This window comes from Balaenoptera physalus (genome assembly GCF_965194825.1).
Source record: "Balaenoptera physalus genome assembly, chromosome: 13".
Taxonomy (NCBI): domain Eukaryota; kingdom Metazoa; phylum Chordata; class Mammalia; order Artiodactyla; family Balaenopteridae; genus Balaenoptera; species Balaenoptera physalus.
In genome coordinates this window covers 96769695-96783053 of record NC_138892.1, presented here as the reverse complement: position 1 = coordinate 96783053, position 13359 = coordinate 96769695, and the positions used below count along the sequence as shown (strand labels likewise).

General features: G+C 40.3%; 1 protein-coding gene across 1 annotated transcript in view; it reads right to left on the bottom strand.

The window, feature by feature from the left end:
• PLBD1 (phospholipase B domain containing 1) overlaps nucleotides 1-13359 on the bottom strand; it is a 72807-nt gene that overhangs the window by 20359 nt on the left and 39089 nt on the right. Inside the window, exons 5-6 of the mRNA XM_082421994.1 lie at nucleotides 11296-11436; nucleotides 10740-10884 (exon numbers count right to left, since the gene is read on the bottom strand). Of these exons, the coding sequence (XP_082278120.1) occupies nucleotides 10740-10884; nucleotides 11296-11436 (286 nt within the window). The remainder of the gene's footprint in view (nucleotides 1-10739; nucleotides 10885-11295; nucleotides 11437-13359) is intronic.

Genomic DNA, 13359 nt, shown 5'->3' with positions numbered 1-13359 from the left:
AGACGATGACCTCTTAGGCAGCCCCTCCTCCACCGCTCACTGCACTCCCCGTCTGTCTTTCTCCAGTTTACACTTGTCCACATCAGAAGGGGTTATCTGTAACCTGTCTGCCTGTTTCCTTTCTTTATTCTTCCCATTACCTTTTCCTCCTTCCTTCCTTTTCTCCTTCCTTGCATAAATATTTGTTCAGTGATTACAATGTGCAAGGCTCTCTGCTGGCCCTGAGGATGCAGACATGAATACAGAACGTGGGCTCTGAAGAAACTGTGCACAAGGCACCAAGGAAGCTGAAAGGAGGGGTAGCTGACTCAGCCTGAAAATTAGCGAAGGCTTCGACGAGGAGCTCTTGTGATACTTTTGTTAATATGGAAAACATTTGGGTAAAACGCATTAAAAGGCAATAAAAATGCTCATACCGAGGGTGAGTATTCCAATGGCAGCACAAAGAAATTAGATGATTTCTCCCACAAGTAAAAATGATAAACACTGTATAAAATTATTTAAAATAACTAGTTGAAGGTACTAGAAAATGACCAAAGGCAGGGAAAACTGAGCACTGATCCTATTAGTTAAGAATATGAGTATGGGGGCTTCCCTGGTGGCGCAGTGGTTGAGAATCTGCCTGCCAATGCAGGGGACACGGGTTCGAGCCCTGGTCTGGGAAGATCCCACATGCCACGGAGCAACTAGGCCCGTGAGCCACAACTACTGAGCCTGTGCGTCTGGAGCCTGTGCTCCAAACAAGAGAGGCCACGATAGTGAGAGGCCTGCGCACCACGATGAAGAGTGGCCCCCGCTCACCACAACTAGAGAAAGCCCTCGCACAGAAATGAAGACCCAACACGGCCAAAAATAAATAAATAAATAAATAAATAAGTAAAATTAAAAAAAAAAAAAGGAATATGAGTATGGGGACTTCTCTGGTTGTTCAGTGGCTGAGACTCCGCGCTTCCACTGCAGGGGCCACAGGTTCAATCCCTGGTGGGGGAACTAAGATCCTGCATGCCGCACAGTGTGGCAAAACAAACAAACAAACAAACAAAAAATGTTTAAGAAAAGAATATGAGTATGTGGCTTCATTGCTTGAGTGCATTCCTTAATCCCCCACTGCCAGCTCTGGTGGTGGAAAACTGCAGCCATAGTGACTTGAGATGGTATTCAAAGTTCAGTGCTGTAGATATCTGAGAATTTAAGGGGGAATTTTTTTTTTTTTTTTTTTGGCTGCGTCACGTGGCATGCGGGATCTTAGTTCCCGGACCAGGGATCGAACCCATGCCCCCTGCAGTGGAAGCAGGGAGTCTTAACCACTGGACCACCAGGAAAGTCCCAAAGGGGGAAATTTTGAAAGCAAGAGAGAAGTATAGAAGAGCAGAGATCCAAAATCTGAACATAAGTTCTGCCTAGTTTCCTGGCTGACCACTAACTATGCAAGAATGTGAGAGATGCCAAAGAGCTGGGGATAAAACCAGAAAGAATTGAGAGATTTACCCTTGTAAGACCGAATTCTTACTGGTGAGATATACAAGTCTGCTGCAACTTTGACAGAGGGGGCTCCCCTCCGGGCTCATATACAGCTCAGACTGCTCCAGCTATCAAAGGGCAAAATCCAGAGCTGGAAGAACAAGTGGAAATTTAGAGAAAACCTTAGAAACAAGAAAATCACGAGAGAGTTAGCTCTAAAATCTCAGCTAGTCCCTGCCAAACCCCTTGGCTCTCTATGAAACTACACTGATTAAACACAAAGTAAGTAGAAAAAAAGAAAATCATAAAGATAAGAATGAAAATCAATGAGGAAGAAAAATGGACAATAGGAAACAAATCAATGAAAATAAAATCTGGTTATTGGAAAATATCAATAAAATTTATACACCTCTAGCTAGACTGATAAAGAAAAAAGATGTAATATCATGAATGATTAAAGGTACTTAGCTACAGATCCTACAGACATTAAAAGGTAAATAAAAATATTATAAATAACTTTATATCAATAAACATGATAAATTAGAGTCAATGGACAAATTCCTTGAAAGACACAAATTTTCAAAACTGACTCAAGAAGAATTAGAAAACCTGAATAGATCTATATTAATGAAAGAAATTGAACTCATAGTTAAAAACTTTCCAACAGATAAAATTCCATGTCTAGATGGCTTAATCAATGAATTCTTTAAAAGATTTAAAGAAAAAAATAATTGCAGTCCTACACAAACTCTTTCAGAAAGCATAGAGGGAAAAAATAATTCCAAATTCAGTTTATAAGAACAAGCTTACCCCAATACCAAAACCATTAAAAGAAAAGGAAACCACAGTCCAATATGTTTCATGAATACTAGATGAAAAAATCCTTAACAAAATATTAGTATGTTGAATGAAAAATAAATAAAAAAGAATAATATATTATGATTAAGTGGGGTTTATCCCAGGAATGCCAAGTTGATTTAATATCTGAAAATTAATCAGTGGAACTCACCATATTAATACAGGATGAGTATCATATGATCATAGATAGAAGCTGAGAATTGCACAAAATGCAGCACTCATTCATGATAAAAACATTAAGCAAAGTAGGAAGAGATGGGATCTTCTTTAACCTTATAAAGGGTATCCAAAAACCCTACAATTAACATCATACTTCATGGTGAATGACTGAATACTTTTCCCCTTAAGATCAGGAACTAGGCAAAGATTTCCATGCCACTTCTAGTCTACGGTGTCCTGGAGGTCTTATCCAGTACTTTCATGAAAGAAAACAAAGACATACAAGGTAAGGGAGAAGTAAAACTGTCTTTATGCAAAGATGGCCTGATTATGTATCTAGAAAAATCCCAAGAAATCCACAAAAAAGCTATTAGATTGACACATGAACTTAGAAAGTTCTCAAGAGAAAAAGTAAATATACAAAAAAAAAATATTTCTATATTGTGGTGGTGTTTAACTTTCCACAAATTCCTTGACAATTTTCCCTTTAAAAGATAGATTCTAGGGACTTCCCTGGTGGCGCAGTGGTTAAGAATCCGCCTGCCAATGCAGGGGACACGGTTCGAGCCCTGGTCCGGGAAGATCCCACATGCCACGGAGCAACTAAGCCCATGTGCCACAACTACTGAGCCTGTGCTCTAGAGCCCGTGAGCCACAACTACTGAGCCCGTGTGCCACAACTACTGAAGCCCACGCGCCTAGCGCCCATGCTCCGCAACAAGAGAAGCCACCGCAATGAGAAGCCCGCGCACCGCAACGAAGAGTAACCCCTGCTCCCCACAACTAGAGAAAGCCTTCGCGCAGTAACAAAGACCCAACGCAGCCAAAAATAAATAAATAAATAAATTAAAAAAAAAAAAAAAGATAGATTCTAATTTCCTTTTCTTGAATGTGGGCTGATCATAATAACTTCCTTCTAATAAATAGAACGTGGTAGAAGTGACAGTATATGACTTCTGAGACTAGGTCATAATAGGTATTGCTGTCTCTGCCGTGCTCTTTCAGATCACTTGGTCTGGGGGAAACCAGAATCCTGTCCTGAGGATACTTGAGCAGTCCTGTGAAGAGGCCCATGGAGAGGAATCAATTTCCCAGCACCATCTTATTGACCATGGAAGTGAGTCACCTTGGAAGTACATCCTTTAGCTTTAGTTAAGTTACCAGAGATTTCAGCCCCTCAGTCTCTGAGTCTTCAGCTAAAGCCCCAGATATAGTGAAGTAGAGACAAGCTCTCCTCACTGGGCCCTATCTAAATTCCTTATCCATAGAGACTATGAGATACTAAATGGTTACTGTCATTTCAAGTCACTAATTTTGGGGGTGATTTGTTATGTAGTGATAGATAACTAATGCATATATACAAGCAATGAACAATTGGAAAAAGGAATAAAAAGTTGATTCTGATTACAGTAGCATCAAAAATCATTTAGGATTCAAATTAATTTAAGGTATGTAAGACCCATATACTAAAAACTACAAAACATTGCTCAAATTAAAGAAGACCTAAATAAATAGAGAAACAATATTTGTGGGTTGGAAGACTCAGTATTACTGACAGGTTGATTATCTCTGATTGACTTAAACCTTCAATGCAATGGAAATCAGTAGATCTTTTTCTTGTCATGAACAAATTTTATTTATTTTTATTTTTTAATACAATTTCTAAAGGTCACATTCCACTTACAGTTATTACAAAATATTGGCTATATTCCCCGTGTTGTACAATACATCCTTGTAGCCTATCTTACACCCAATAGTTTGTACCTTCCACTCCTCCTACCCTATAAACCCCTCCCCCACCTCCCCACTGGTAACCACTAGTTTGTTCTCTATATCTGTGAGTCTGCTTCTTTTTTGTTATATTCACTAGTTTGTTGTATTTTTTAGATACCACATATAAGTGATATCACATAGTATTTGTCTTTCTCTGTCTGACATAAGTGAAATAATTCACTTAGCATAACGCCCTCCAAGTCCATCCATGTTGCTGCAAATGGCAAGATTTCATTCTTTATTATGGCTGAGTAATATTCCATTGTATATATGTACCACATCTTCTTTATCCGTTCATCTGTTGATGGACACTTAGGGTGCTTCCATGTCTTGGCTATTGTGAATAATGCTGCTATGAACATTGGGGTGCATGTATCTTTTCAAGTTAGTGTTATTGTTTTTTTCGGATATATACCCAGGAGTGGAATTCCTGGGTCATATGGTAGTTGTATTTTTAGTTTTCTGAGAAACTTCCATAATGTTTTCCACAGTGGCTGCACCAATTTACATTCCCACCAACAGTGTACGAGGGTTCCCTTTCTCAACATCCTTGCCAACAGTTGTTATCTGTGTTCTTTTTGATGATAAGTAGATCTCTGCACTGCAGTGTTCATGCAGTGGTAACGCCTACCTTTTCAATGCCGTCATTCCCTATGGGATTCTTGACTGCAGAGCCAAAATCAAGAGTTGTCTGTATACAGTATCCTGGCGGAGGACTAGCCAGGGCTTTTATCTTCCTTTGCCCTATAACCTCTTAGGTAAAACAGACCATGGCTATTCAAAAGCTTCTTTTTTTGCTTCAATAATACAGGGCCACCTTTCTTAGAGTATCCAGAGCTTCAGGCAAATAATTTTTGCAGGGCCCCTGCCTATATAAACAATTTGATTAAGAAATATATGACAAAATTCAAGGGCCCATGTGAGGTATAGTGATTTATTAATGAAGATTTAGAATAATGAGTAGAGAAACATACTAATGTATTTGTCTATCGTCCAGTCAGTGTATGTGAAGATGCTTCGTAATGTCCAGGTACCACCGCTTTGTATTCTTTATAATCCGATGCATTATTTCTGGAAAATTTTATATCTCCCTTCATGAGAAAAAAGCAGCAATACTATTACTCTCAAAGCCATGACTCTTTGTAACCTGTTTGCACTGAAACAACATAGATTTTTTTGCCTCTGCAGTTCCTTAACGCCAGTGACTTAATGACTCTGCAACGTTTATCATGTCACCTGTGAATACTGAATTCTAATGACTCTCTCAGAAATCATTACTGTGCTTTGTTAATCATGACCACAATGGCAAGTCTTACCCACAGTATTAAGAAAAATGTGAATGATTATTCTTTTTCTGGTCATTAATTACATTCAGAATTTTACAGAGTAAACAAACATCAACGTATTTCCAACTTTTGCCTGTCTTCTCTCAGACTTCCTATGCTATAATCAGTGCTCTCCTAGAATGTGGTCTCTATGCATGCTGCCTACACCCCTACCTTTGATACACTCCCGTCTGTGGGTAGGAGAGGTGAGAAGCCTGAGGCAGGAGCCAGAAGAGCAGTCTCAACTGCTCCACAGAATATCCATCCAACTTGTAACTTGTTAACGACTCGTGAGAGTAGGAAGTCACCTCATCAACTGGAGGCATGAGATCTGTTACAAAGGCCTGGTTGTGTTAGAAAGCAAGGTTTTTAAAGCCCTTTTAGGGGCCAGGGCCAGCCCTCCCCACAGCACTGCTGAACACGTGGTGCAGAACCTGCAGGGGGTGCCGTGACTGCCACAAGGGCCAGTGGGGGAGCATACAGAGTAAAGCTCACTTGTCACCTCCCCTGCTGCCCTTGGGTAGAAAGGAAGCAGCACTGCAGTGAGAACACAGGTGAAAGCAGACGCTTAAGCCCAAGGGTAAGCGTGACCTTTGGCAGCCTAGGGCCTAGTGACAGTTGCAAAAACTGGGGCTCCAGACAAGTGTATAAGCTTTTTACCTGGGAAGTGTTGCCGAGCTGTAGTGAGGCCAAGGGGATGTACAAGGATGGTGACTCCCAGCTTATGTCCCCTGGCAATGTCTCCTTAGCCTCTAGATGCATGGGAAACCTGAAGTCTGTCTGAAGCTGAAGCACCAGGCTAAGTAAATAGGTCTTTTTCACAGGCATACTTGGGTTTTATCTCAGCTTGCTGTCTGTGCAGTGCCCTGGGTGTGGTAGCCTGCCAAGAGCTGTCTTTCTGATCGTTACCGTCCTGTGGAGCTCAGGAATGCCAGGGCCCCTGGCCAGCAAGGCGGGGGGTCAAGAGGTGTCCCCTGTGTGGACTGAATGTGCTCACTGGCTTTAGCAGGGCAGCTGGAGAGTGGGGGGGGACGGGGCCCGCTCACTGGCTGCAGAAAGGCAGCTCTTCAGCCCCAGCCAGGGGGCAGGGGAGTGTTGCAACCACTGCATGTGCAGACTTCAGCAAGGAAGTAGGACACTGCAATGACCACTCCCCCCTGCCTGTTCAGCTAGGCAGTGGGAGGGTGCTGCATCCGAGCTCACCCCCCTGTGCTGGCATGCTAGGTGGAGACCGCACGAATGGCTTCCGCTGGCGCCTCTGCCTTCAGGACCATTTCAGTTGCCCCCCTGCCTCTCCAGCCTTTAGATTGGCAAATGAATCTTCCTCACATATGGCACTTTCCAAACTGTTGCTGTTTTGCTGGGTCTTGGGGTGAGTAAGACCACGTGCAAATCCTTTACTAGGGGAATCTGTTTCCTATAGCACTTTGGTACCCTTGGACATCAGCCCAGTTGGGTATCTAAGCCAAACGTTTTGGGAGCTCATCATTCTGGTGCGGATCCCAGGGGCTGGGGTGCCTGGTGGGGGTCACCAATCCCTTGCTCCTCCTGGAGAAGCACCTGTCTCATGAGATCCCTCCTTATCGCGTGTTGCTGCACACAATAAAGTGGGGTCTTTTGCAAGATCATGTCTCTACCTCTCCTACCTGTCTCAGTGTGGTCCTTTTATTCTCTGTTGTGGGAATCAGTTCATTTCATTTTCAGATCTTTTTCAGAGGGAAATGATCCAAATGTAGCTGTAGATTTAGTGTGTCTGTGAGAGCAGGTGAGTTCAGAATCTTCCTACTCTGCCACCTTGGACCCCACCTTAAATCCTTTCTAGATTAAGATGGAGGTTATTATATAAATTTATTTCCTTGAATAACTACCTGTATTTTTACGGAGTCAGCTGGGACTCCCGTGAACACAGAGCATGAGATTGGCTTAGATAAGCCTGGGTGAGCTGGGGTCAGCACATCCTTTTGCAATATTGATGAATGTGTTGTGAAGGATTACTATTGTTCCTCTTATTCTCCTATGCTAGAGTACAGTTTTGGGAGTGCCCTTCCAACAGTTCTTATTAGGCAATTATCCCTCAAGGATTCTGGCAAGGACAACCGGAACACTATTACTGCTATATGAATTCGGCGGTCATTTTTGACATCTTGTTTTCTTCTTGAAGAGGAATATCAATCTTCCATCCGTATATTGACTGACCATCTGCAAAACTTTATGTGGTTTGAGTTGCCTGGATTGTTGCCTCAGGCTTCTACATGTTCTGTTGGAAGCCTCTCTTGTCCTCGTCTCGTGGGCCAGACATTTTGTAATTCTAAAATGCAAATCTATTAATGTCACTTCCACTTGTCATCTTAATGGTCTTGCATTGCCCTTCATTCCCTCTCCCTGGCCTTCTCCACACTTTCTCTTGCCTATAGGCCTTTACATGTGCTGCTTGTTCCACATGGAACTTTCTATCACCCCATTATCCCCATTGGCCTGGGGAATTTACACTTGCCTTTGTGTCTCAACCTAAATTTTACTTTCTCTTAAAAGCTATCTCATCATCCCCAAACTAGGCTTCCCTATTATTACACAAATCACACTTTAATCATTGCTTTTGTATTTGTGTCTATTTTTCACCAGAATGTAAAGTTTGTTAGAATAGGGGCTGCATTTGTCCTGTTTTTCATCACAAATACTCTGCTTAGCACATTTTAATAGAAAACTGTAGATGAATAAATTATATCATGACTTGATCTATCAGTTCTGACTCAATAACTCTTAATATCCTTGTCCGTATCAGGAAGAGCCTCCAGGTCCTGCCCCTTTGAATACAAAACTGACACCACGCTCCTAACCCACTCAATCTATCATGGTACTCCTGCACCAAAGAAAAGCAACAAGTCGCCGAGCTTATTTCTGGGATCAACAGCACATACACATGGCATAAAGTTCATGCTAAAGCTTAGTTTTATATCTATGCGATGAATTCCGTATGGCTGATCCCGTAACTAAACAATTCTTTGTAATATAAATAAAATTCTACATGTTTTTTCATGTTGGCTGTTGAAAACAAAGCAGTCCAGTTAGAGAAATTATGAATGACATTGCTCCACTGGCTCCTGTAAAAACATCTTGGAGTAAAAAAAAAAAAAGTCTTTTGTTTTCTCTCAGTTTAATTGCTCTACAAATCTCTATTATCTATATATCTACTTCTAAATCTATCTATTCTGGAAGCTATATATGCAAATATGAGCAAGGTCAAAAGTTTCATAGGAAATCCCTCCATGTCCTTCTCCATCACTACCTTTGGGATTCAAGACTATTAAGACTATGGAAGAACACCATTCTGCAGAGATTTCAAAGCAAAAATTTCAGGTAACAGCTGAACTTTGCATTTTATCACAAATAAGAGGAAGAGTATGAATATTTGACTGTCTCAGTATCTTGCTGTCCTTAAATTTCAGTCCAAAGGAACACAGAAGAATCAAAGCACAGTCTAACTTGGAGAAGGGAGTTCTCAGTCCCCCTCAGTACTAAAACAATTAAGCAAACTATGACAAAGATGAAATCAAAGTGGTCTCAAAGGAAGGATCAGGTCACAAGGACAGAAAGACATCACTTTATTCCCCTGGTGAGAATTCCCGCTAGGGTGATGTTAATATTATCAAGAACAGGGCTTCCCTGGTGGTGCAGTGGTTGAGAATCCGCCTGCCAATGCAGGGGACACGGGTTCGGGCCCTGGTCTGGGAAGATCCCACATGCCGCGGAGCAACTGGGCCCGTGAGCCACAATTACTGAGCCTGCGCATCTGGAGCCTGTGCTCCGCAACAAGAGAGGCCGCGATAGTGAGAGGCCCGCGCACCGCGATGAAGAGTGGCCCCCGCTTGCCGCAACTAGAGAAAGCCCTCGCACAGAAACGAAGACCCAACACAGCCAAAAATAAATAAATAAATAAATAGATTAAAAAAAAAAATTATCAAGAACAACAGTGCCAGAAGGGACAATAATACTCTGACACAAATACTCTTACAAAGCTAGATATGACAGGTGGTTGGTATAACCACCCTGTAAGTTGCATATATGTAATTAAAGGTCAAAAGTGTCCACATCACATCTGCATCGGACACTTAGATGTTTGGTAAGAATTTACCCCTTGCCTTTGCTCATGATGTTTCCTGAAGAGGTTGCAAACCTGCAGTTGAGGGCAATTACAGCTAGCAGACACACGTTTTGGGGTTCACATGGTGGGTTTTGTTTTTCAAATCCATATTTCTCTCTTGAGAAGCTAGAGGATATGGAAATACTGATCTCCACATGGCTGGGTGACAATAGTCAGTGGGAGCCGACTGGCTCCCTGTCAATGGACCATGTGTTTGCTACAATTGTTTCCATTTCTATTTTCTTATACCAGCCCCCTTTATTCATTTGCATCATCTTCTGTCTCCTTTAGGTATAGGAGTTTGCAATCCCAACTCTACAAAGACCATCCTTCCCATCCATCTCTACCTGCTCAAATTCTAGTCATCGTTCATGGTTCATCTCAAATGTTCACCTTTTTCCTTTTTCCCAACAATCAGAAGTGAGCTGTCCCTATTTTGAATACTCACAACATTTCTTACACTTCTTTTGTAGCCTATACAGTATCCAGTAATAATATTGTTCTTATCTGTATAGTACTTACCTTGTTTGTGTAAGATCTATAAGCTTGTACATTCATTCACCCATCCATTCAGCAAAAATTTATTAAGTACTAGGTGCCACATACTAGGTAAACTGCTGTGGATATTGCAAAGAATAAGAGAAATGGATAAATCAACTATACTCCAATTAAAAAAAAAAAGAAATCATAAAAAAAGAGAAATGGAGACAGGCTCTCAAGGAGATGCTGAGATCAGGATCTATCTCGCTCATCTTTGATTCCACTGCAGAGCCTAGGCAAGTGCCTCGTGCTTAATAAATACTGAACTGGCATTTGTTGAAGTGAACCCTATTAACATAGTTTATGACATTCTATTAAATTCAAGTATTAGAGCTATATTTCATAGCACTCTAAAAACCAATTTTCATTAATGTATGCTAATCACTAAACCTTTCTTCTTCCATTCCAGTTACTCTAAATCACTAAGGTTTTATCCTGAAATAGTACTCAAAGTACTCAGATGTCTCTCTAAATTTATTTACCTGGGTAACTGCTGAAAGAGAGGCGACTACTGCTGGTGTCTTTATCAATGATGTTGAAGTCCCAGTGTTTATATATCCTGAGCATGGCAGCATACGTGTACCAGCTTGAGTGAGCAAAAAAGATGTTCTCAAATCCAGGAAGAACCTATAGCCAGAATCATAGTGAAGTATACAGATAACTGACTACAAATGTAGGAAGTGTAGAGGGATATGTCAATTAAGGTGTTTATTGCTGTTTTTGTCACTGGAAAATTAACCTTTAATGTGCACAAAACAGACAGAGTCTGTCCTAGCTTCCAAAATGGAAGATTCTGGATGGTGGGAGTGGCAGGTACATAGAGCACGGGAAAAATGATGGAAGAAACGGGTAACATCATGTACATCCAGTTCCCTCCATCAGTTCCTTCCAGTTCTTAACTGCTATGACAGAGGAACCCATGAGCTGATATATAACTATAGCTGGGAGTGGTGAGATGTTACCATACTTGGGTGACATATAGAAAAAGTCCATAGGGACCAGAAGAAGGACAAAGAGAAAGGCTGCCGCATGTCTCACCTTAATGAGAGCAGAGCAATGTCCCATGTCCCATCTCTTAAAAACCTCCAGGCCGGAGTTTTTTGTGGAAGAAAGTGTGGGAATCAGGTCCAGCAGATCTCCAACAGCGTTCAGGAACTGAATCTGGAACAGGGTTATGGGCTGGGAAAAGACAGAGACTGCACTTAACATTGATTTCAGACAATCAGACGTCATCTTCTATTGTGAGAGCTCCTCGTGTTAGGTATCCATTACATTATTCCTTTGCGAAGGTTCCCTAATGTAACAGATACACTAGATTTTATTGTAGTTTATAAAGTGATTTTTATTACTTTATAGTTTGTGAGACGTTTTAGCCTGTTAGCCACAGATTTTGGGAGTGGGTCCTATGAGAGTAAAGTACACAGAGCACTTTGCTTGCATTCCTCTACAGCAGGTTTTTTTCAGTCTTGGCACTAGTGATATTTGGGGCCAAATAAGTCTTTCTTGTTGGGCAGGGGGGCTGGGCATTGTAGGACGTTTAGCAGCATCCCTGGCCTCTACCCACTAGATATCAGTAGCACCCTCCCAATTTTGACAACCCAAAATGTCTCTAGGCATTGCAAAATGTCCTCTGGTGAGAAGTCATCCTCAGCTGAGAAGCACTGCTTTACAGCAAAAATATTCAACTAAGGTGCTTTTGATTTTGATCGTATGTTTAACACAGGACTAACAGACTTGACAGCATTAAACCTGAAGCAATTATCAGGCTTGAACATGAACTCTGTGTTAACTAGAGAGCACTGCTCCAGCAAGATTCAAACCACCAGAGTCGCCCAGGGCTAGGCATCTACAAACAAATTGGTTTTCGGGCAGAGGTGGTGAGAAGACAAATACACATGACAATTTTAACAAAAGCAAAAGCAAGAAAAAAACCCCAAACCTGATTATTTATTTATATAAACATTCTCTTTGTTTTGTTTTTGAATAAGTAATCCATTCATTATTCAATATTTTTTTAAATTATAAGATCTATAGTGGAAATTCTCTTCACTCCTATCCTCTGTTCACTCAAGACCCACCCTGTCTCCAGCTTACCACTTTTACTGATTTCTTGCGTATCTCTCTAGACTTTTAAAAATGTCTTACAAATACATTTTTTAACATAAACGATAGTGTGTTATATATACTTCTCTTCACATTGATTTTTTTCTCTTAATATCTTTTCATATCTTGGGGACCTTTCCATATTTGATATAAAAATCTTCCTCATGCTTTTAAACAGTATTTCAATGAATGGATGCATTATAATATTTTTAACCAGTATTTTATTGGTAGACTTTCAGGTGGTTTCTAGTCTTTTGCTAATATAAATAATGTAACAATAGTCAGACTTGTACACATCATTTTGTATGTGTGTGAGTCTGTGTGTAGGATAGATCTCTAGAAATGATTTTGATTTTAATGGATGTTTCCAAATTGTCTTCATAGGGCTTATTTCAATTATACTAGTACAGCCTAACAACATACTAAACAATTAGTTTATTTCCAGTTTGATAGGTGAAAAACAGTATCTCACTGTAGTTTATACTGGCATTTTTTCTATTATGAGAACCGCTGAGCATATGTTTAAAAATCTTTGGATTTATTTTTTGTGAACTGTGAATGTGCTTTATCTGTTTTTCTACTAGGTTATACTTGTTTACCTACTTTTAAGAGTTCTTTAAGTATTAGAGAGATTAGTTCATTGTCTCCGAGATGAATTGCAATATATCTTTCAGTTTGTAATTTGCTTTTAAATATTTTGCCTTTATTTTAAAAATTAAGAATGATATCATACATATGAAAGAATAAAGATGTATATGCACAGTTTAAGGAAAAATAATAAACTCCTACTACCCACCTCACAGTTTAAAAAATAGAATATTAGCTGTGCCTTAGAAGTCACCAATCTCATTTCCCTTCCCTTCCCTACCAGTAGTAACCACTCTACTAAATTTCATGTTGTTCATTACTTGCTTTTATTATTTTATCATCTATGTATAAATCCTTAAACAATTATTTTTAAAACTTTTCCTGGTTTTGAATATGTACAAATAGAATCAT